The sequence below is a fragment of the Tuber melanosporum genome, assembly GCF_000151645.1.
Source record: "Tuber melanosporum whole genome shotgun sequence assembly, scaffold_5, strain Mel28".
NCBI classification, from domain to species: domain Eukaryota; kingdom Fungi; phylum Ascomycota; class Pezizomycetes; order Pezizales; family Tuberaceae; genus Tuber; species Tuber melanosporum.
In genome coordinates, this window is record NW_003299095.1 from 645,291 (window position 1) to 669,594 (window position 24,304).

At 46.6% G+C, this 24,304-nt stretch overlaps 4 protein-coding genes; 2 read left to right on the forward strand and 2 right to left on the reverse strand.

Annotated features, from left to right (window-relative positions):
- Positions 1 to 207: 207 nt before the first annotated feature.
- Positions 208 to 604, forward strand: GSTUM_00008774001 (uncharacterized protein; the record flags this gene model as incomplete). XM_002840270.2 has 1 exon in its annotated part: positions 208 to 604. Exon 1 carries the CDS (start codon positions 470 to 472, stop codon positions 602 to 604), a length of 135 nt encoding a protein of 44 aa, XP_002840316.1. The 5' UTR covers positions 208 to 469.
- Positions 605 to 1,034: 430 nt separating this feature from the next.
- GSTUM_00008775001 (uncharacterized protein) lies at positions 1,035 to 3,721 on the reverse strand (the record flags this gene model as incomplete). Its single annotated transcript, XM_002840271.1, has 4 exons — positions 1,035 to 2,678; positions 2,735 to 3,159; positions 3,216 to 3,505; positions 3,576 to 3,721. The coding sequence occupies 4 exons, from the start codon at positions 3,719 to 3,721 to the stop codon at positions 1,035 to 1,037; spliced, it is 2,505 nt and encodes an 834-aa protein (XP_002840317.1).
- A 4,661-nt stretch (positions 3,722 to 8,382) lies between these two features.
- GSTUM_00008776001 (uncharacterized protein) lies at positions 8,383 to 9,401 on the forward strand (the record flags this gene model as incomplete). The annotated part of the gene is made up of 3 exons (XM_002840272.1): positions 8,383 to 8,397; positions 8,452 to 8,943; positions 8,997 to 9,401. 3 exons carry the CDS (start codon positions 8,383 to 8,385, stop codon positions 9,399 to 9,401), a joined length of 912 nt encoding a protein of 303 aa, XP_002840318.1.
- A 1,172-nt stretch (positions 9,402 to 10,573) lies between these two features.
- GSTUM_00008777001 (uncharacterized protein) lies at positions 10,574 to 11,992 on the reverse strand. XM_002840273.2 has 6 exons: positions 11,854 to 11,992; positions 11,773 to 11,792; positions 11,562 to 11,612; positions 11,134 to 11,483; positions 10,919 to 11,068; positions 10,574 to 10,846 (listed from the first exon to the last, which is right to left on the reverse strand). The coding sequence occupies exons 1-6, from the start codon at positions 11,895 to 11,897 to the stop codon at positions 10,691 to 10,693; spliced, it is 771 nt and encodes a 256-aa protein (XP_002840319.1). The 5' UTR covers positions 11,898 to 11,992; the 3' UTR covers positions 10,574 to 10,690.
- Positions 11,993 to 24,304: the final 12,312 nt, after the last annotated feature.

A 24,304-nucleotide genomic window follows, 5' to 3' on the forward strand; every position in this document is an offset into this window, starting at 1 on the left:
GTTATAGCGAGTAAGTGAACAGGATCAACCACAGTCATGGGATGGTGCACTTGCTGACCTCTGGCTCTCTGGGTGTTGTAGCAGGTAGACTAAGTAAAGCTGGTCAACCATTTAGTCTACTTCCTACAACACTCAGCGAGCCAGAGGCTCGTCCCATGACCATGGTTGATCCTGTTCACTTACTCGCTACAACAACTCATCGAGCCAGGGATCGGCGATTGTCTCGACTCGGGGGAAGGTGGAAGAGAGTGATATTAGATAGGGAGGTGGATAAGGGTGCCATGGTAGGCTGGGTGGATTAGAGGGCAAGTGGGGGGTTCTGAGATGTTTTCCGACGGAATTTTTTGAGCAGGCGTGTATGATAGGAGCAGTGTTTTAGGGACACTTTGTCCTGAACGTCAGTGTTCTCGAGTGTGCGCAGTGGACGAAGGTGATCTAAATGAAATAACTTTGTTCAAATGAGAGAATAATGATAATCATGGTTGCTTGTAGCCTCGTTTTATTCTCCCTCTGTATATCAGGAAAGACAGAAGTAATTATATCGAAGCATAAGAAATTCCCAAACCACCTCTTGTTCTCCATAGGACCCTCTGATTTCCCATAGCGTTTTAACACACAATAAGGGGAGAGGACATTCTCCGAAATCCTCGATAACAGAAAAAAAAGATCAAATCAAGACTCCCGCTCTCCAGAGCTTTCCCACTGATGTCATTACCATGCCGCAGTATCTTCTACTACCATCTCCATAAGTTAGGCCCTATGCTCTCAACTCCACTCTTCAACACTCGTGCAAGCATCACCTTCAAGCACCCCCCAGCACCGAAATGGTTCGAATTCCGGAACAAATATGCGTATCATCACGAGGAAAATTAAGTGCAGTGCTGTCAGTATGTCCTTTTTGTGCTGGAATGTCTGTTTCTTCTTGCTCTTTGGGTATTAAATTTCTCATTATTTGGCTCGATTTTATCCATCTTTCATCTATTTACCATACATCCCGCACCCAACCTAACGACCTTCCCGCTATCCCCCGGCATCTAAGCACCCGCATGAGCCAAGAAGGCTGCGGCAACGCCACCCCAACTCCCAGGGTTGTTGAACTGCTTAACGATGTTTCCACCATCAACGATCAGATTCGTGAACAAATGCGTGTTGACGTTATACCAATAAAGGCTCTTCGTCCCGCTGACAACCTCCGCGGCATTCGCCTGACAAACACTGCTCTGGCAACAGCTCGCCTCACATCCACCACTGCCGCCGTACCCATGTCCATCAGCAAATGTGAGCCCATTGAAGAAGACCCAAAAGCCGGAGCCATATATGTAGATGTTTGAGCCACCGCTAATGCGCTGTGCCCACCCCATTCTGCATTGTGCATCGCCGCCACCGCAACCGGAAAAGTTGGGGTCTGAGTATGCGCTGTTGACGGCCCATGGAGTTGGGGCGGATATGGGCGCACCGGGGCCTTGCCAGTATGCGGTTTCGGTTTGCTGGAAACTAATGAGGAGATTCTGGGCGTCCACAATGTTGTATTGGTAGAGGGTGTTGTGCTCGAAGGCTGTGCCGATCATCCAGGTTGCTTTCGTACTTCTGATTAGGGCTCCACGGCCAGTAGAAATGACCTGTGGTGGACCGCCGTCGAGAGAGTGATCGGCTGTCCAGCCCCACATGTTCTCAATGTAAGGAGAGCCGGTGGTAGTAATGTGCAGCATGAGGAAGGTGGCTTTACAAGCACTTGCATCAGGGCCGGCACAGTTAGTGTTGACCTTTGTATCCACGGTTCCTCCGATACGGAAATGCGTGTTCCAGAAACCGACGTCACCGGGGGAGTTTCCGGCCATGTTGACCTCCATGAGGATTGCGCCATTGAGGACATCGGCTGTTGTGATGATCATGTCTGTGATTTGAGCTACACCAACTTCGCCTGCGTTTCCAACTCGTACCACAACGTGGGGATTGTTCGCGTCCCAGAACTTGCTACCAACGGCACTGATCGTCGACCAGACATCGCCCACAATCCTTGTTCCCGGGGGAATGTAGATTGTGTCGTGGACGAGATAGGTTCCCTGAGGGAAGTAGACGATCTTGCATCCAGCGTTGGCGAGCAGGATTGCGTTAATAGTAGCAGTGTCATCGGTCACACCGTCTCCCTTGGCGCCTTGATCCTTAACGTTCACAAACTGGTCATTTCCGTATTGCTGATATTGAGGTTGGGGCATGAGGAAGTACTTTCCGTTCGGAGCTAAGAGGGATGGCGAACGTGGAGTAGTGTAGTAAGTTCCACCTTGGTAATCTCCGGGGTTGGCATTTCCCATGACCCAGGTGTTTGATACACTACCAGAAACCAGAGTCTGACCGCCATTACTCTGAGCGACAGTGGCACCGGAGTTGGTGCTTACGAAATTTTCAACCACCAATGATCCTGCGCCGTTGCCCGTCTTGAATGCGTTCACCACGACGCCGACTGAGCTCGCTGAGGAGTCAATGAGAGAGACGGAACCTGCAACTCCGTTCCCACCCATGTCGATACCGGTACCGCAGTTCGTGAAAGAGGCATCTTGCACAGTAAGGAAGAAGACATGGGAAATAGCAATAGCGGTATTACAACCATTGAATTTCAGACTCTTGAACATGTATTGTTGATTGTTGAGTCTAATGCCGATTGCGCCACCGGTGAAAGACTGGTCAAGCGGTCAGTGATCAACCACATTCCCACACCAAATAGAGGAGAACGTACTAAATCACTCAAAATGGTCCCAGATCCACCGCCCGTGCTCCCACCATCCATAGTGATACCAACATGTTGGGAGAAGTTCGGCATACTGAAGTCCACATTGTATAATTGGGTAGCCTGCGAAACGGGCCAGTTCAGTGCAAGAGCAGGAGTATTGACACCGATGGCAGTGGTATCGAGTTTGATGTTCTTAATTCCTATGAAGAAATTTGTAGTAGAAACAAGGAATCTGCTTGAGTCGAAACCATTTATAATCGGGTTGGAGCCAAGGTTCGCATCTGCCTTGAGCACCGGTTTATTAAGCGGGTCTCCAATCATCATAGTGCCGACAAGCATCCTGATGCTGTTTGAGATCTTGTAGGTCCCACTCGGAACGTAGATGAGAGCTGGCGCAGCTGTCTGCTGGAAATTGCTGGACCGGCTCCATGCTATCGTAGATGTGAGCTTTCATTGATCCCGATTTCACGGGAGCTCAGAGATTTACCATCAATGGCGAATTGAAATGCGCCAGAGTCATCAGTGACTCCATCACCCTTTGCTCCATAAATCCTCACATTTCTGTAGACCTGATATGTGGGGTCCGAATTGAACGGCGATGCGCCATTGAGGTTTACTGTCTCTCGCCAAAACTTTGTTGGGTTGTTGGGTGTGAGGGTACAGGCAGCTTGGATGAAAAACTGGTTGGCCGCATCACCCACGGTAATGTTCGTGTCAGGGGCTGGGATAGGAGGGTTCTTCTCAGTCGTGTTTGTGTTCCCGGGATATGGGACAACTCTGTGAACAGATGTTCGCTCAACAACAGCCCGGCAATGGATTTACGATTGGAATGTAAGGTGGAACTTACGAGGGTTCTTTAGGGGCATAATTGAACAAATTCTCGAACTCTGCCGTTCCATTCAAGATAGGCTTAACAGCTGAAGTGGGTGCAGGTTCAAGGTACTGTGCAGCAACAGTTCCCAAGATCGCGGCCAAGGAGAAAAGACCTCTCATAATGAGTGAATGGTGGAAAGAGAGAAAACAAGAGATAGAATCACTGCAGTCAAGAACCGCAAGTGGGGCATTTCATAGTGACCGAAACGGCGAGATGAAATAGAGAATTTTTTTCAAGTCTTAGAGCGATTCAATGTCTGCATGGTTCTACCAATAAAGCGTTCATAACGCTCCTGTCCCCGTGCTCACCATTCAACGTTGTGCTCCAGCCCAACCGTGACTTGCGACAGGACGATTTCCACCACCCCCTGGTAGCCGTCTGATTAGTAGAGCCAATAAGGTATTCTCTAGGCGCCCGTAGTCATCTCTCTGGGTGAGCGGGTGTGCTGAGGCATAATCCATGTTTGCTGTGTGTAAGCAAAGAGCGGGGGGGATGTTGCTTGTTTTCACCACTCCTGGAATTCACTATCATGCATAGCTGAGCCGTGTTCAAGGCGAGCAATCCGTGAAGGCTCCCAATTAATCTAAACTCGCGGGGGGTGACCCGCCAATCCGGTTAAGGTACAATACCCGTCGACATTCTTCCGTTGAACACCCCTTCTATGAGTATGATCCGTTACTCGACCCGAGGCTGGCAGGCAAAAGCTATGTTCATGAGTCCATGCTGAGTACCGGTACAGTACCGTACCAATCCAAGTATAACCTGCGAAATCTCGTACTGTAGTACGGTAGTCTATGAGGCAATAACTGCTCCATCAGTAATCCCGAGTTGATCCGGCCACAAGCTTATCTTACCCTCTAGACGAATGGTATGCGGTGCCGATGGGGAGACTGTTGCCGGTAGGGGACTCCTCTCGGGAAGTTTTGAATGATATGAATGGCCAGCAGCGTAGTACAGTACAAAATCAAGGTCTACATACCGGCACTCCGATAGGACTCTGATATTAAGATGCTCCAAAAGAGCATCTGACTCCGTAGGGCCAATATATTCGAACAGTTCACCTGGCGCATAACAACTATTACCAATGATATGTAAAGGGTGTTGTGTCGCAGCCCCGCTGCTGACATGACGGTGACAAGATTGCCCCCTTGAAGAGAAAACTTCGGCAACTACTCGTACAGTATCATACAGTTGGCTTTTAGATCACCCATACTTGTAACTACCAGCCTTCCTCAGCCACAGTGGATAACGCGGCTCTAGGCGAGGGTTCCGATTCAATGCCTGTTATCCAGTACCGGTATTGCGCCAGGAGGGGTTCTTGATGCTAAAGCTGACTGCGCCTTCGTGGCGGTCCCATCTGATCAGCTTATCGGGTAGATACTGTATCATCTGTGAAGGACAATAGAGAGCTGTTTGATCCTAGAGACTTAATCTCCCCTCTTCTTGGGGACGAATGGGGGATACTATTCTTCGCTTTTTCCCCTAACAAACCCCTTGGGACATATTAGGGGGAATACCGGAAGGTTCCCCTGAGAGGGAATCTCAGCCTCTTTAGGCATTAGTAGTGCCCTCCAACGGTACTGCGCCAGCAGAAGTTTTTACCCCTCATCGTTCCTAAAGCCAGAAGAGAGACAAAGGTGACAGGTAGTAGTAACTTGGGTGGCCTTGAGGATCCATCATCTGCTGTGACTGATCCCCCAATCCGAGCGGTCGCACTTTGGTGGGTAGATCAAGACGTTAAATAGTTTGTAGCCTCGGTACCGAGTACTGTACTTTACTGTACCGTACAGCCAAGATTTAACTTAGACTATCATAGTTACTAACTAGCAGTTCAAGTTAATCATCATCCCCTAATCTGTGTGTATCTTTACCAAAGGTAGTACGATAAGTAGCCTATGGTCGGGCAGCTCCTGCTGTGACCTCACCAGTACAAAGCATTTACGAGATTGCCACACTCGAACCGTTCCTACTCGAGTATGATACTGTAATCTCGAAATATTCTACGAGTACTGGATGGAACTAGAAAGCAAAAAAATAGGGTACAGAAGAAGGGATAGAATCAAGTCCAGAAAAATGTTAGCTCGAACATTTACTATTAATACCTCGAAAAGGCAACTCCAACGTTCGGTGCGGCTTGAGGGTCCCCAGGGCATCCCAGGTTCCACTTTTTTCATTAATTACTGGCGCTGCCTTGGTGATTACTTGAACGGAGATAGTCTATATAAGTATAGATCACTAAGCGCTTCTCACCGGGGGGGGGGGGGGGTAATTACAACAGCGGCGCAATGCACAGTACAGTAGCTAAACCTGCAGAAAATAAACACAGTAATCTCCTCAAAAGTTGGCAGTATCATACGAGCAGCATACGAGCGCTGATCACGTTCAAGCTTTCTGGTTGTTTGGGACTATGTGGATGCTAAGACCAGCGTCCTAGCAATATCGCTATCGTATCCTGCTAAAATTTACCTTTTCTTACCCAAGCCTTTCCTTCCCTCACCAGAGGACCTCAATCCTTGCTCTTTTATCATACAACTTACTTGTAACTTGCGCTTTCAGATTAGGCTCTCGGGTTGTGGAGTTATTCCGCTCCACACACACTCTCTCTAGCGACTGAAGGAAACTGTTCAATTGAGAAGGGGTCGATCGTGCTTCTGAGCCACCATATGCTCCCATGTCCTTTAGGAGCATGTCCGAGAGATCGAGTCATAACGAAGAGACGAATTACCAACGGTGGGACCCGAAACATCTTCCATGCCAGGGTGCCAAGTATAATACAGTACTGAGGAAAATACTCTACCACCCAGACCAGTTGGTACGGTTAACTGTCGTTGTATGTCCCGTTCTAAAAAATTTGCGCTTCTGTCAGCATCAGCTGTACGGGTATTTGTCCCTAACTTTTGAACCTGTAACCATCAGCTGACCTTGAATCAGTCATACTTATACTGTGGGGTAATAGCTTGTATTGGTATGGTGTCCAACAGTCATGGACACGGCTGTGATATCATGTATTAGCCTGGGCACTGACTTTTTGACATGCGAAAAGCAATTACGCACGAGAAAAATCGATGATACCGGTAATCGATTATACTTGACCATGCTCGAGCAGTGACCATGATCGATCACTTGATGAGGGTCTGCTAACTTCATTCATCATTCAATCATGGGGTCCTCTCCGTGGAATCATAATCGAGCAGAACTCCCACGATCTGCTAGTGTCTAGTATCATATTAGTATCATAGTATCCGACTGCACCACCAAGCCTTAGCCCTAGATATTTATTCAATGTTATTAGTATGCAATATCGAAATGCCTTACTCGTAGGGTGTTATCCAGGACCCGTTCGACATACCGGTATAGGTACATAGTCCACCAATTCCTACATATTAATGAACTCATCGTGGTTCTCTTTCCTCGCTAGTAATCATTTCCAACCCTAGTGACATCATACCATGCAACACAACCTATAGTGGTATTCACAAATACCCGCCTCTACACACCCACTAAAACATATACGATCTCTAGAAACACAAAGCATGAACTTTGCCCGAATCCCTCTTGAAATGAAACATTGCTTACAATACCTCCCCCGCAATTACCAGCAACCACAGTCACCACGGCTGGACTCATTACTAAACAACTTCGACACCCGGTAACCTGCAGAAGGTCTCCACTTCCCCACCCCGAAACCGATAGCCACACCCACGTGGGTAAAAACATGATTGGTTTCAGCTGCAAGCACAGGACAAAAACGATTCCCTATTACACGATTAGTTGGTTTGGATTATGCCCCTCTGGGATATTATAATATTATTATTGCACCCTCACTGCCGGTGTTACATTAAGCGTCTCTATTGTCCCACAAGGAATAAAGGGTTTCCTAGTAGGATATCGCCGAGTATTAGGCTGCGACGGCTCGAAGGAGAATATCTTAATTCCCCCAAATTATCTAGCACTCGTGGATTTCCACCATTACTCAAACGAAAGAATGATTGGACTCACCCCCCCCCCTGACCGCCACCCCGAGCGCAAGAAAGGTTGTCCAAAATGGGTAGTGGAAAGAACAAGCAAGTACCAACCCCATTCGCGGAGTTCGTACAGGTAAATTTGTCATTTGAGTTTCTAGATGGGTGGTTCCTAGGATAGGCGTTGAATGCTGCAGTGTAATACTGCAAGACCCGGCCCGTGAGATATCGGAAAGCTCTATAGCACTTAGGACTGCCGCCAGAAATATACCTCCAACTTCAGGATTTTGCACTATCTTCCCTCCTCTACTACTCACCCTATCCAAACCTAGTTGTGAAGTTGTGATTCCAATTTGAGAAATTTGACAACCCGATTGAGCGAAATAGGGCGTATACCAGGACTATGAATCTTACTCTCAGTGGCAGCTTCAGGTCATCCGAGGATAGACTGCTAACCCCGTGTGAACACCAATCATCGGAGTAGTGGTTACGTCGTGCGGGGCGGCTGACACTGGGCTACAAGTCTCCAGCAAGAAATGTGAATGCCCTTGGTGAAGAATATCTTGATTGGTGAGCCGGCCACGGTGTGGTTCACTGATAACGATATATTGATATCATACCTCTCGCACACTATTACCCGCGGAAATAGGAGAAGTGTAAATGGAGGTTGAATGCGTATATAAGGGACAACGATAGTCCATGGATTCCTTCCTTCATCGATCTGGCGCTGTTTTTATACATCCCTTCAGGCTTTAGACATACCTACAACCTTTAAGAGTCCCTATATCTATCCATCGGGCAATCCCCTACGACCTGATATGTTGACCAGGGCTGTATGTCTCTCCATAAAACACAGCTTCTTCACAGAGCACTAACTATTTACCTAGTTCGTAATAGCCCCCTTGTTGGCTCTCGCAGTCGGCACCCAAATACCAATTCTCCAAGAAACATCACTTCCCTCCCCACCCACCTTCCCCGAGAACAACAACTACATCATAACCACCGAAGGCACAAAGCCCAACCAAGGCGCCCATGCCCTCCTCTCCGGACCCGGGGTAGGAAGGTTCTTCGCACCCATTAGCGGGATTGGTTCCGAAGTCACCGGGAAAGGGTTAGCATGGTACAACCCGTCCTTCACCGCGGGGAACAGAGGTTACGAGGACCCATCATTCTACTTCTGCTTCAGCGGCATCAAGGAGAACTTCCCGCCCATCGTTAACTGGATGAACTTCCACGACATGTTCAATTTGAACCAAAATACAACCCTGGTGCACTTCGATACCGGTCCGGAGCAAGGCGCTATCTATGATGCCATCGTCCAGGTCTCGCAGGAGGCTAAAGTCGATGCTAGACTCATCCTCGCTGTCATAATGCAAGAGGTGCCCTCCCCTTCTCCCCGTTTCCACTGCGCAGCGCTAACAGCCGCCCGCAGTCCTCCGGCAATGTCCGTGTTCCGTGCACAAACAACGGTATCGAAAATTGCGGTCTTATGCAAGCCTTCACAGGCTCGGTCTCCTACGACCCGAACAACATGGTCGCCTCCATTCTGCAGATGGTCCGTGACGGCACCCAGGGGACGGCACAAGGGCCCGGCTACGTGCAGTGGATCAGCCAGAACATCCAGACCGAGTACGCGGGCGACACCGAGGGCAACGTTTACCAGGCTGCGCGAGGGTACAACTCTGGGCAAATAAATTTCGCAGACCTATCCGATCCTAAGGGTGCTACGGGTTCTTATGTCTCTGACTTGGCGAACAGGTTGCAGGGGTGGAATGGAGCTTCTTGCGGGAATCCCTTCTGGGACAGCTGTAATTTTCCGGAGAAGGCTCACTGCTAGGAGGATGGATCCACGACAGGGAGGATTATAATGTAGAATTTGTAATGTCCAGTTTTCAAGAGATAATTCACTTCAATTCTCACTCCCACTTCCCCCCATCGCGACTATACAACCAATATACGAGCAATACCGGCAGCCCGAGTCAAGCAAAGTAAGAACTCATCACAAATTCTCACTCGCCCAAAACTCCTCCCTTTATAACCAATCCTGTTGAGAAATAATCCTGTGAGTTAACGTACGAGAGCGCACTCTGAGCTTCCTACTCACTCACTATTGTGGATTTCGAGAGGGATGTGGAGGCTGGCATTCCGCGCAATTACTTGCGCTACTAAGATGGGGGTATAGCACATTCATGTATCTCTAAGCTAGGTATGATAGCAAACTCAACTAAAAAACACCTTGAATTCCGCAAAAATCCAAACAAATCCCAACGATCTGAATAAGAATAAGAATAAGAAAAAAAAAACGCTTTCTCTCCCCCACCAATCCGTAATCTCGAAAGCTCTCTGAAGTGCTGATGCTAGGAACCCTCCCCCCCGGCTGCGGTCCGCCAAAATGATGATCCGACCACAACGTATCGTACGTTGCTGGGCTACTGCGCTGGTTAGTGCACAGATCTCGGATTCAACGGGGGGGGCTGTGATTGAAAGGCTTGATTTGGCCTAGCCTAGCCCTGTGAACAGTAGCCTCGGGGAAGGGCTATACGTCGGGCGGTGCGGAAACTTTACACCGAGAGGAGGGCACAGCTAGCAAGACTTATGATAGTAGGAAGGAAAGGGAAAGGAGGAGGATGGTGAAAAATAAGGAATCATATCATAGTCTAACTTGGAGCGTATAGGATGTTATCTGTTTGCTGCTTTTCATTTCCTTTCTTTCCCACCACTCGGGAAGCAAAGAGCCCACCCTGTGACATAACCACTACTCCGTTGGGGTGATTGCCGAAATACGCTCCAACACATGTTTCTAGACATCCTATGATTCCTATGGTTTGGTGGCCATGGGGGGAAATCTCCTACGATTTCAGCGAGGCCAGGACGGTGGGGGGGTGGGCTAGATTGGGATTTTTCTACTACCGCTAGAAATGGAAAAAACTGGGACTCCTGGTCATCTTTCAAGAGCATAGAAAAATCCCAAGTCACCGGCAACTCACAACCTACAGAGAGGCACAGCAGCAGCAAGAATAGTTGTTCTCTACTGTTCTATCCAATTTGCAGAACTTGCCCACAGGCGCCGCAGCAGACATGATATATAAGATGCGCATTAATTCAACCACAACTGGACAGCCATCTTTACAAATTTGTCAAGTAGTCCTCGATTTCTTGGGGGCTCAGTTTCCTGAATCTAGGGCCCTGAGCATGGGCAACTCCTTCGTAGCCCAGCAGATGATCTGCTGGGGGCCCCACAATCCCGATCTCGACAGTGTCTCCAGACATCTCACCCTCGATCTATACCCACCCGATCTATATCAGATGGCTGCTCACAAAAGGCATCATATAGCAGGCAGCAGGGAAACTCACAGTCTCTTTTAAGGTCAACAGGGCAATGTGGATAGCATCTTCCAACTCTAATCCCTCGGCATATCGCTTCTCAAGGAAGGTTTTCGCAGAAGTAGCACTCTTCCCAATGGCAGTCGCCTTCCATGGGAAATAAGAGCCAGATGGATCAACCTAGCGAGAAGGTGTCCCATCTTAGCTTCTCTCTGGGCAAGCTTGAATGATTAATTATATCATACCTGGTATAGCGCTGGGCCACCCTTTCCAGTACCCGCTGGCTTATCGTCCCACCCGGCCACGAGCAAACTAACACCGAAGGGCCTCACACCGCCACTCTGGGTAGCCTCCTGCATAACCTTGGCAACGTCCTGAACCAGTATCCTTGTGGGGGGATATTCGTTGTAGATTCTCTTGTAGTCACTATGAGAGACCTTTCTAGCCTTGTCCGTCAGGACTCTATAGTCCGGTCCCATACCCGAGTAAATCATCCCAATGTTGGGTGTTATACACGATATCTTCTCAAGGGAGGATGAATTCATAAGAGGCGTTGAAGACTTCTTTTCGGTTGCAAGAACGACACCATTGGTAGCTGTTTGATAGGAATAGCTGATTAGACAAGAATCACTAAACAAAAGCCAAAGGGCGCTGGAAGTAGCATTGTGTGTACCTTTGATTCCGAGACTGGTTACTCCTTGGTTAACTGCGTTGAGTGCATATTCTAGATAAACCTCGCCGAATTAGCCCCCGAAATTGACCCACACTACCATTTTCTACCCCACATCCATCTCAAAATCTCCTCGCCATCTCCAAAATCCACCGTCAATCTCCCGACTCCATCGAACCGTAGTCCAACCCAAAGGGGTTTTATAGAGGCTTACCAATCTGAACGAGTTTTCCGCTACGCGCATTCACCTGTTAGCAAAGAACTCAGCGCCTGGAAGTATAGTGGGGCCCCGTACCTAGGGGAGAATGTAGTTAGGGAGAACGAATATCTATCGGCCATAATTAATGTATATCGGGTGTATCAAGTACAAGCCAAGAAGGATGAAATCAGAAGAGATGAGTATGGATGGAGGTGATTATGGAGCTTTTGTGAAGTTGGGGGTAGCTTAAGAGGTGTACTGAGTAGGGTCAATAAATTACCCCACGAAGAGGTTACCCTGTCAAACATCGGTTATCACTCGACTTTCTGACTTTTTGTCATCCATTAAGATATCATAGCATAGATAGCGCAACGGGGTCCCCTACCAGGTGCTTCCCTATAAATTATGAACTTCAAAACTCCCCCGATAATTATTATCATCCAAAACCCATTGCTCTAGCATCAGTCCCGCAGCTTTTCCCGGCTTCAAACATTCTTCACTCCCCCCAAATTCCGCAAGATGAGCTTGTTGCAGCTTTAGAGAATATCCCAAAATTACTTTATATCCAAAATCCCTTTCCTGAACAATCCCCCATCTCATCTAGGGTCCTATAAAGAATCATACCACCCCAACGGAATCCCCATCTCGGCCGCAACGGTCTTTAAAAATGCTGCGACCCCCTCCGCCAGAAGTACTCCCGACCCTTCCTCACTCCTCGTAAACTTGCACACCTGAAAAATCTCCTCCAGCTCATCCCCCAACCCTTGAAACTTTCCATACGGACAAGTGCCCAAATCGACCCCCTCCGTATAAGCGAGTACCAGAACGGAGTATCTATAAAACGCTCGATCGATCCGGAAGAGTTCATCCCCGTCCAATTGATAGGAAGAAAAATTGATGGCCAAATCACGACCATAGCGCTCTTTGTACTCCAGACAGTTCCCGACAAATTCTCTGCGCCAGAGGTCGACCAAGTCCCGGTTCCGGTACAGTTGGTTCATTTCGGGGACTCCAATCTCAGTGCCTCCGTCCATAATCCCGAGAACATCGGCTCCGAATGCTGGACCTAGGGGTTCCCATCCCAGAGAAGACTGTTTCTTGAGAAGCATCAATGCGTCGTCGAATAGTCCCCCCAAATTATTTCTGCAAACAGCCCAGCATATTTCGAATTTGTTAGTTGTCCAGACATTATAGCTCTCCTGATTCCTACCCACCATAGCGCTAAGGGAAGAGTGGTCCGAAACGGTTTTCATTTGAGATAGTGTGTACGCTGAATCCATGGCTTTAGTCTTAGTTGGAGTTGTAGCAAATAGTTGTGGCAATTGGGACAAGAAGACGGACAACCACCAACTTATAAACAAACTTTCAGAGAGGTTCAGAGAGGTATTTTGAAAAACACCAAACTGCCTTGAGCTTCTTTTCAAGTTTGAATTGGATCAGCTAAAGGACTGGGATGGCAGGACCTCATGCCCCAATTGACCTCACCTGGGAGTCAGGTACGTGCCAATAGCATTTAATAATAAAGGGAATTGTCTCTCGCCATAGAAACCAAATATCCTATGGAATTTCTTGGGCTAAGATCTGAATTACGCTTGCTCCACTGGCAAGCTGAGAGACACAATCGTATATCCATCAAATAGGAGTTTCGCCGTTCTGAACAGCAACTTGAAAAATTAGATTTATTGAGGCTCTTTTGCCCTCAAGAAAGTCCTGGGCTGTCCGCTATGATAGCAAAAAATAATCACAACGACCCAAGCCTTCAATAATGCGGAAATCATTTTTCTCCTCAGCTCACAGTCAGGGTATCAGGAGCCTTCTTGCTTCCTTGAAAGTTCATGAACGAACGGTACTGGATTGAGTAGTGAGAGGCTTGTGTCTCAGGACTCCGAAACCTTTCCAGTTACTCGAGTCACGCCCTGTCTCATCTTACTACTGTATGTTTTATAGTACCACCACCACAGTATAAAAACCTGACACTCTCAGACAGCGTTCTCCTATCAAGTTCATCCGGTAACTTGGCACAGTGCTGGTGGGCAAGTTTTGTGGTTTGGGAAATAGGGATAAGAAAGCCACGGCCTAATGTAGTAATCCAGGCCATCCACGGACGACACGATCGAATCTCTGAATGGTTGACTAAGGAGTTTCAATATATCCAGCAAATCTTGAAGGATCACACTAAGTGCTCAGTTGACAAAAGTTCACGAAGGAAACCCCACCATAACATACCATTGTGCCGAAATAATACTTTCTTCTATGTGTTTTCTTTCATCACGGTTTACAACTGTCAGAGCCTAATTAACCCGTTCAACTTGTCATTTTTCGATGCACTGATAAAATATGCAATGCTGTTCTCACTTCAGTCTTCTCCTGTCTTCCGCACTGTGTCTTGAGCTCTTTTTCTATTGCTATAGTATGTTGCTATTTCACTGCGTCAAGTAGTGAGTCCGCTTGACCCCCTCCCTCCCATTGACAATCAAGTTCTTAGGTCTCTCTCCCCCGAAGTCTCCCACATTCAGTACAATCCATTATTGAATCTATGATATGATACATATAACTATGATACTAGGTAATGATGGCACAACACATTCTAGTGGCTTACTTAGCCTCCGGTCCTATCCACTGTGCATGAAGGACTCCCACTTAATAGTGCGATATTAGCGACAAAAGAGACCAGTTGTGCCAGGGTTGTGGCTAGTAGCCACAACTCCCGGATGCTCCGCGCGCTCGCAATCCACTAAGAGCCATGCTGAAAGAAACTGTGGAGGGTGGGTAGGGGAGACAAAATTATGTATCATAAGATATAACTCGTACAGTACCGGTATACAATGGTATTTTTGCTCCCAGTTTGTAGTGTCATCCACAATTTAGATCCGTTTGCAACGGAATTCTTGTTCCATCGGAGGACCCGGTGATCCCGAGCGGCTAGGCCGACCTACGGTTTGGCCTGCAGGTCGACAGTCCGGCCAGTCCGGCCAAGATTTCGAAGAGCCTGGGTCAGTCCGGCTTGAATTTTGTCCGGCCGCCAAAACCTGCAGGCACCCAGACAACCGCCCGGATGTGGGGCTTGGCAGTAGGGGTCAAAGCTGCCAGATGCCCAGGTAAAGCCGCTAGATGCCCAGGTAAAGCCGTCAAATGCCCAGGTAAAGCCGCCAGATGCCCAGGCAAAGCCGTCAAATGCCTAGGTAAAGCCGTCAAATGCCCAGGCAATGCCATCAAATGCCTAGGTAAAGCCGCCAGATGCCCAGGCAAAGCCGTCAAATGCCCAGGTAAAGCCGCCAGATGCCCAGGCAAAGCCGTCAAATGCCCAGGTAAAGTCGCCAGATGCCCAGGCAATGCCATCAAATGCCTAGGTAAAGCTGTCAAATGTCTAGGCAAAGCCGCTAGATGCCCAGGTAAAGCCGCCAGATGCCCAGATAAAACCGTCAAATGCCCAAGCCAGGCCAGGTTTTTTTTCTGGAAAGCCGCTTTCCCACAGTCCGGTCAGGCCATCCATTAAAAGGTGGTGGGTCAGTCCGGCCGTACCCAAAGCCGGACGGACTGGCCGCTTGGGATCACTGGGAGGACCCGCATTTAGACCCTTTGCACCCTATATTCGAGTCTGTACCGGGTACTGAAGTATAAATTACTTCCCCTGGGTATCTGCGTCCCCGACATAATCCCCAACCGACATAGTCCCCGCCGCGAGTCTAAGTGGGGGAGTGCCTCCGTGCTTCGTCCTCCACCACTCTCTCCATCAACAACACCACAAGAACACAAACGGTGCACGTGTCAAGGTTGCGACTGGACGTCACAACTCCTGAATCCTCGCTTGCTTGCAAACGTGAGCACTGATAGTTCACTGAGCACCTGAAAAGCCCAATGTAACATGGCAGTCCAATGTCACTTTGTGGCTCTATTCCACTTTGTGGCTCGGTGTAGGAAATCCTACACCTCCTCATGATGACATTTGGAGACTTCTGCAGGCGAGGGAACGTCCGGGAAGTCAGGAATAGGGAGATTTAGCAGGTAATGAAAGTTGAGCGGCTCCCTAACCCCAGCCAAACTATGCTCTAGCAATGGAACCCTTTTAACTCGCCATTGACAGCAGTTACGAGCCAGATAAGGAAGTCTGCTAACCCCAATTAGTTTCCTAGCAAAACATTTAACCACCATTTCTTCTCTCACAACTTTCTCAAACCTTAATATTATTTCTCCGCGCACTTTCCTATAATGATAACATAAAGCAGGTTACCTTTATCCTCAACCATAATGTGAATAAAGCTAAACTAATCCATAACCAGCGTATTGGTGTTCTAGAGGGCATCTACAAGCACGTCATGGGCAAAGGACAAACTGACCTACTAAGTGGGATTCAGGAGTTGAGTGTAGAGATTAAAGAAACCAGAAAAGAGATGAATCACAAAACGGAGGTAGCTAGGAAAGAGCAGAAGAACGAAATAAAGCGAGCTAGGATGGAGGCAAAAAAATACGGCTCCTGTTCGTAATGGGCGCCGTTGTTTTCTCAGCATGCCACAGAGAAATCCTTTCCTCAACCTCTTTGTATTAAAATTTTTATAGTTCTGCGCCAAGATTTTCTACCACGACACAAAGAAAAAAAGGAGATAGGGAGAAGGGGTTTGGAAGGTTACTTTCGATGATTTAGAAGCAAGACAGGGGAGAGATGAAGGAGATCCTTGGCGGGATGAAAGAGATAGGTTAGGGGGGATCTGAAGAGTCAGGGGACCCTACGCCCCACAAGGGGCTGGTTTCGATCCACAGGCTTAGTGTCTCGTCGCATGGGTTGACTGGACAAAAAAAACAGTAATCGTAATTTCAGGTCTCCTATCAAAAAACTCATTCATGGCACTCCTATAATGTATTATGGAATTGACAGCAAGCGGTATGATACTCGAATTTACCCCCTCGTATCGTACACCGCCTCATCCTCACACAGCCCACCTTCGCCTGGCCTGCCCTCTGTGGAAGGGTGATTCCCCTCCAACCAGAATGGACTCCCCAACCTAGTGGATGTAACCAGTACGGGTACTTGTTTAAGGATTTTGTTTTATGTTTTAAGCATCGCTGTGATACTTGGTTTGTTTTAAGCATCATTTGATACTTAGTTTTGTTTTGTGTTTTATTTGAAGTATTGTTTTGATACTTAAGTTGTTTTATCAAAGTGTATCGCTTGATACCTGTAACAGGGAAGATTGGTGCTGGGTTGGAATGCAGATAGTCCAAAGTACACCACAGGAGACTAGGTAAGGGACAAGTACAGGTGCACAAACAAGATGTGTTTGTAAGTTATTTCAGAGGTTCGGGTGAGGTCAAGACAAAAGAGTATTGTAGTTCATAAGTACACATGTAGGTTGGAAAATACCAGGTTGTGTAAGGAAAGCAGAGTAGAGAGAGATAAACTCCTTTATATAACAAAAAAAACGGTAAAGGTCTCATCTCCCATTAATGTTTGCAAAAATCCCCTCAAATACGACAGTACCCTCAAATGCCATGGGAATATATTATGTAAATTTTTTTAATGGTTAATTAATTTTTAAAATTTTAATGTAAAGAAAATTTTTATATTGTATATAATTCAGAGAACAAAAAATGTAAGTACAGAATTGAGAATTAAATTAGCAAGAAGAAATTTACTAGCCATGTGAGCGGCAACAAGTAACTGAATTGTGTCCAATTCTCTCACATGTTGAGCATTTTTGTCTAGGACGTACAGGCTCATCCGGTAAAATACCTAATTGATTGGCAATCAGTTGTCTTTACTGAACTTCACCAACTCAAATGCGCTCTTTTCTGGGTCTTCCACAGGGCTTCTGAGTAATAGGTGGCTCCATATGTGGAGCAATAGGAATGATTCCCTCGTGGGGTACAGCTGGTATTCCATTTCCTTCATTATTCGTAATATCGACAGGAAGGAAGTTGTCCTCGTAAATCAATTTCCAGGTAGCGATGGAAAAGCTATTAGGAAGGTAGTTTTGGACAGGCTACCATGATGTCAGTGATAACAAGATAAAGTATGAAAGTACAAGACAAACCTGGTCGATAGTCAAGATACAAGTTAAAGCATGTCCACATGAAATGCCATTCTCCTGATAGTTAGAACAAGAGCAAGTCCCATGGTTAAGGTCCACAAGTTTCACAGCTCCATTTGGCTGGGTAACATGTCTGTGACATTCATCTGCCATCAGAGCAATATTTTGTCTTGCCCACACCCTGCTTTGACCTACCAGTTGAGTATAAAATTTAGTATACAATATGGTAGAACTAGTCGCAGTGGTCTCTCTATATCGTTCAAAGCGTTGACCCATAAGCTTATGCCAAATTGCATTTAGTAACTCTACAATAGATAGCTCACGATCAAGCTTCAGAGTACTGTTAATTGACTCGATAATATTGGAAGTATCGTGGCCATACCGCTTCCATGGAAAGAAAGCCTTTGCCCAAAGTGTTGGATTAGCATTGCGTAAGTACTGCTCAGCCGTCGGCTTGACTTCCTAGACCTTCACCATTGCTGCTTCAAATAATTCAATACTTGGTGCCCTTGCAACCACCCAAAAGAGGTTGGATAAGCCTCTTCCATAGGCAGTTACAAGGTTCTCCTTGAGGTGCTGGCAGCAATAAGCTCGGATAATGGTAGCTGGCAGGTTCTTGGAGGCCCTCACCAAACCTTTATCACGGTCACTCATGAGTGTCACTTCCTCACTACTCATTTCTGGAATTGCCGGTAGGAGATTTGACAGAAAATACTCCTAAGAGGAAGTATTCTCACTTTCTACAATTGACCAAGCAAGCAGTAATGTTTTTCCATTTGTATCAACTGTTACGGCAAGTAGGAGAGTTTGCACAAACTTCGTTTTTAAGAAGGTTCCATCTATAACAATAAAGCAACGGCATAAGCGATAAGAGTTCTGAGACTGGAAAAGACATATAAAGATTCTCCGAAATCGATGAGTGGTATCCTCTGATGATAGGCGGATATATGTATTTGGATTTACTTGTAAGACAGAGTTAACATATTGAGAAAGCTGACGGAATCCCTCTCATTAACCTTCGAGTGTATCATCTAGTAGATGACTCTTTAATCTGGACGCTGCTTTGTATAACAAGGTCTCTCAAAACTGGATATGCAAATATTTGATAATTTCCCTAGACTTAGTGGCTTGTGTAACATTTATATATCTAGGTATATGGCGTTGCAGTCAGGCTTGGGTACCAGATACACAAGTTCTTTTTTCACGATTGCCTGGAAGACATGTATGCTCAGTCACTAGAACGCCAATTTTAACATCCTCTTAGTTTGTATAGTGTGCTCTCACTCACCACTGGCAGCCTTCAGTAGTACAAACATAGATAGCTCTTGTACTATCACGATCAAGAACTCTAAAGCTGAACTTTTCTTTAACAGACCAATCCTCAATGGCTTCTCATACTTTGGTAAAGTTGGAAAAAGGTTGTCCCAGTGCCAGTGCACCAGGGAGTTGAGAGAATGCAGACATAATAGATAAGATTCTAGTCTCAGAAATAGAATTAAAGAAAGACCAGCCAATAAGAGTGGAGACCGAGAAGCCAGAGAGCCAGAAGCCAGAAAGCCAGAAGTTAGAGAGCAAGGAGCTAGAGAGCGAGGAGCCAGAGAGCAAGGCACCAAAGAGTGAGGAGTCAAAGAGTGTAGCGCCAGAGAGCAAGGAGCCAGAGAGCAAGGAGCCAGAGAGCAAGGAGCCAGAGAGAGAGGAGCTGGAGCACGAGGAGTTGGAGAGCTAGGAGCCGGAGCTTGAGGAGTCGGAGAGCTAAGAGCTGGAGTGTGAGGAGCCGGAGAGTGAAGAGCTGGAGAGCCAATAGATGTAGAGAGAACGAAGCAGAGAGCCAAAGGCTAGAAAGAGCAGAGAGCCCAAGGACAGGAAGAGCGAAGAACAAAATGCCTGAACAAGCTAGGAAAAGCCAAGAGAGACTCAAAAAGAGGGAAGGACACAGAGCAGATAGCTGAAGGAGATGTCCAGAGAGGGAAGCTCTGAGAGGGAATACCAAAGGCCGGAGAACAAAGACCAGAGAGAGAGAAGACTAGTGAGTGAAGAGAGCAAAGCAAAAACTCAAGGTGGGAAAGCTAGAGCCAGAAGGGAAGAGCTAGGAGCAGAGAGAGACGGGCAAAGAGAGGCGAGCAAAGAGAGGTGAGCAAAGAGAGGCGAGCGATGAGCAGAGAGTGAAGCCTGAAGAGGAACGGACGGAGTACAGGACAAAGACCAGGAAGAGCAAAGAGTCTCAGGAGAGGAAGAAGAAAGAGCAAAATGCCAGAACAACCGGAAAAGAGCTAAAGGAAAAGCGAAAGAAGTGAAGATTGTCGAGCTGAGAACGGAGGAAAACCTCCAGAGAGGAAGTATCTGTGAGCGAATACTGGAGGTGGGAGAGTAAGGAGCAAAGAGGGAAGACTGACGAATAAAGACTGGACAGCAAGAAGAGGAGAGCAAAGGAACGAGAGTGACAAGAGGAGACTCAAGAGCGCAGAGCAGAGGGCAGAGTACGGCGTCCAAGGCCAGGAAGAGCACAGCACCCAAAGCCAGCAAAACTGAATACTAAAAGACCAGAAAAAGCTGAAAGCCAAGGGTGGAGTGAAGACTGAGCAGCAAAAAAACCAGATGGAGCAGAGAGAGAGATGTGGCAGTAGGAGCAAGAGTGGGGAATAAGGGCGGATGTAGATTGGCTGAAAAGATGAAGTAGCGGAAGGGGAGGAAGTTTGTAGGGAAAAACTAAGTTGAGTGGGAGAAAAAAAAATGGTGAAGTAGAAAATATTTCTTCTCATATTCTGCCAATTCCCTATTACAACTGCCAAGACTAAGTAAATAATTTATAATCAGAAACCTAATTTGTATTTTATTTACATAGTAGAACTTACAAAATATATTCCTGTGGTATTTGAGGGTACCGTGACATTTGAGAGGATTTTTGCAAACATTAATAGGAGATGAGACCTTTACTGTAAGAAATACATAGAGGTGGTGATAGATCAAAAAGGTTAGTGGGGCCTATCTCCCACCCATGGTGCCATGCCCCCTCCTGCCCAACCCGTTGCCAAACCAAAGAAACCAAACAAACTCCACAAAATCCAATGCGTAAGACCCAAACAAGTCCAACCAGACAGTCGTAATCCACTATCTGCACAGGTGGCCATCAGCCAACCAGTCCGTCGGGGAGCCTTACAGCACTCAGCATCTTCACCCAAGAGCCCAAGCCAGACTGGAAACACTTAATTAGACCTACCCAACCTAATGCAGGCCCGATCGGTGCTCGCAGGTGCCTCTTCCCCCCCAATTAGCCCCCCCCAAGCCCCACACACCAGACGTCATAGAGCCCATCCAGCCCCTCCAGCCCCTCAGATAGCTCAGCCATCTGATTGCCACAGGCCAGCCTATACCTAGCCCCATCAGGCAGCCACTGGTCTTAGCCACACCAATGGAGCCCCAATCCTCAACATCGTATAGCAGAGGGGAGCCAACCAGCCACAGCCTGGAGCCATAAAGAAGGTAGTACGTATACCCGAAGGCACCGGCACCAGCCACACTATCAATTCAGCTGAACCGAAGTCCGACTGAGTCGGGAAAGAGTAAGCAGAGCTAGCTAAAGCCAACCCCACAGGTCCGGCAATATGCATGGACTGAACGACGGGTAAGAGGCATCCCCAACTGACATGTCAAGAAGGAAGAGGGCAAACAAACAGAAGCAAACAAACAGAAGGTAGGTCCCACTTGCAATGGATGAAGCCGCCAACTACAATCCACAACCGAACCACCTAACCACAAAGACAATGCGAGTACCTGGTAACTAATCATCCCACACTACCCCAGGCAGTAACAGAATACCACACCAGGGGGTAAGATTTTTCAAGGTCAAAGCCATCCCTACCAAGACAGGGGGGAGACACCTGACTGAATCACTGTAAATGCCACAAGAATAAAAATGCCAGCGGAATGGCGATAAACAACATTAGAGGATTCCGACTGTAGAAACATAATGTAACGAGGAGGGGCTGGGTGGGTACCGCCCTGCCACCGGAGGAATGATGTGGCTAGTATGATGAGTTGATACTCGAAAAGGTCATCAGTCTAACCCAAGGGCATTTTGTATCGCGAGAACTAAGGACCTTTTAAAACCCAACAAGAAACATGAGCTGGCCCAGAGAACGACACAGGTGATCTCCCCAAATACAATGTTGAATCCCCCCCAATTGAACGCGAAACCTGCGAGTAGATGATAGACAGGAAGCCGAAGACATTTTACTGAAAGGGGCTCGTAAGAGACAGTGATGAATAGCTCAAAGTACCAGCTTCGTGGAATAACCAGTAGGCGACGAAATGAGAAGCAAACAAGCAATCTGCCACGTAATGCCTAACAGACCTCAACACCAAAGGCCCCAGGAACAACTGAGTGAACTCAGATATCTCCCCCAGAATCCAAGGCATCAAGTCTCATCGTGGATATGAAAGAATCGCTCGGGGCGAAGCGACGGCAAGGACGAGAAAAAGTACTTAGAACAAAGCGTGAAGAACCTATCCTCCTCAGCTACATCAGCCTCCTTATATAGTGTTCTTCCCGCCTGTAGTCATGTGACACAAAGTGGTCACATGTGCGAAAACAAATCATAACAAACCAGTCATGTGACCAAAGTGGTCACATGCTCAAAACCCATGACCTCATAGTGAGGTCATGTGCAAAAACTCATAAACCAATCATAACACAATAAACAAGTCATATGACTCGACTGAGTCATATGTGTGAAACCCATGACCTTATAATGAGGTCATGTGCGAAACGTGAATCATATGTGCAAGGCCTACCCGCAAGGCACACTTGCAAGGCATACTTGTTAGGCACATGTCCTATGAGTCATATTTTGAGCCATATGCAAAAGCATTACAAATCCCACACATAACAAATCATATAACTCAAATGAGTCATATGTGTGAAACAATAACATACCTGTAACTTATAACCATATGTCACATGAAAACCTTTTCCTCGCCAAGCCATATTCGTGACAGCAGTAGTGGTACTCCAGAATTGTGTGGCTTTGACAGCTTGGAAACCATCATTGTAGATAGCGTGATGGCAGTTTAAGTGGTCATCAGAGCTGGGAATAGAAGAGCTCTTGAATAGGATTGTTAGTAGGAGAGAATATTGGCGGCTGAAGATTGCCTTGCATGGAGTCATTCCTAGAGGGTCCAAATATCCTGCATTGAGATATGCAGCAAGCTCGGTGAGGGCTAGTTTCCAGTTGGTCAGTTGTTAATTGATCATATTCTGAATTTTAGTCTTAACTTCACGAATATTTCGTTCAGTTAGGCTATTAGTTTCGTGATGTGTAGGAGCAGCCATAGTGCGGTTGCTTCTAAGAGAAGTTAAGGTTTATTTCCAGAATCTGGTTGTGAAATGGGAATTAGCATTACTAACAATGGACAGTGGGTATCTATGAGGAGTAAATAGGTATAGCTGGAGATCATTCCAGATATCTTTAGAGAAGTCGGTAACTTTTATTGTTATATGCCATGTGTATCTGGGAAATTGATTGACAGTTACCAAGATAGTGTCATAACTGACAGACTTGTTAAATAGTCCTGTGAAATCAACATCAAAGAATATGAATATTTCGCAAGGCAACTGAAAGGTCTGGGCTTTCCCTTCGAGTAGTTGTACTTATTTCTTATTTGCCTGGCAGAGATTATATTGTTTGACGAAGTCGTGGAAATCCTTTCACATTTCAGGCTAGTAAACATATTCTGAAGTATATTGGAGGTTGTAGTTGGCACTGTAGTGTGCTTCTGTTGTGGATTTCAGTAATGACTTATTCTCTAATAGCTATTCCATTAAACATATGGCCCTTTGAGATGTATAAACAATGTTCACCATAGTGAGTGCAGGTATAGACAATTCTGTTAAATATATTGTAGAGGGCGAGATCTCCATGTCTGGAGCTGTTTATAGCTTTAAAATTGATTGGGTCATGGTGGTATCCTGCTATCATCTGGCTTCAGAAGGATGAAGTCAATTTCTCTGTAGTTGATCTAATATCTCATTCATTTTCAATGTAGGATTTTCTTGTCTATTCGATAGGGTCTTCTTCTTCAAAGATTTCATAGAGTCATCAGCAATATTCAGAAATCATGGATAGCATGACATAGATGATAGTTTCGTTATTGTATTCTTGCAAGGGTCTGCTGAATATTGGTTGTTAATCTATTATGGGAGGTGGTGATACAGACTCTGGTTGTATAAGGTGCATGTAGGATACTGCTTCCAGGTAGGATGCTGCTGCTTTGAGTTGCTTAAAACCTTATTTTTGTCTTGGAGCAGGATTCAGGGTGAGGAGTAATTGGATCAACCCATCATCAGTATCGTACATTATTTGTTCTTCTTCTTTCTCTTCAACAGTACTATACCTGGTTTCTTTGGAGTCCTCAGCAGAAGTATAGTATGATCGCTGGTATTTATTGCTTAATTTAATTTCAGTCTAATGAAAGGGACAGGTATAGAGATAACAGTAGGACCAGTGGAATGTGCTTTGTTCAAG

Bases quoted from the DNA above. Each gene is read 5' to 3' on its own strand.
- GSTUM_00008777001 (XM_002840273.2), bottom strand. From the start codon at position 11,897: ATGGCCGATAGATATTCGTTCTCCCTAACTACATTCTCCCCTAG. The intron at 11,793-11,853 runs GTACGGGGCCCC...GAATGCGCGTAG, and splicing joins CTAACTACATTCTCCCCTAG to CGGAAAACTCGTTCAGATTG. The intron at 11,613-11,772 runs GTAAGCCTCTAT...AGGTTTATCTAG, and splicing joins CGGAAAACTCGTTCAGATTG to AATATGCACTCAACGCAGTT.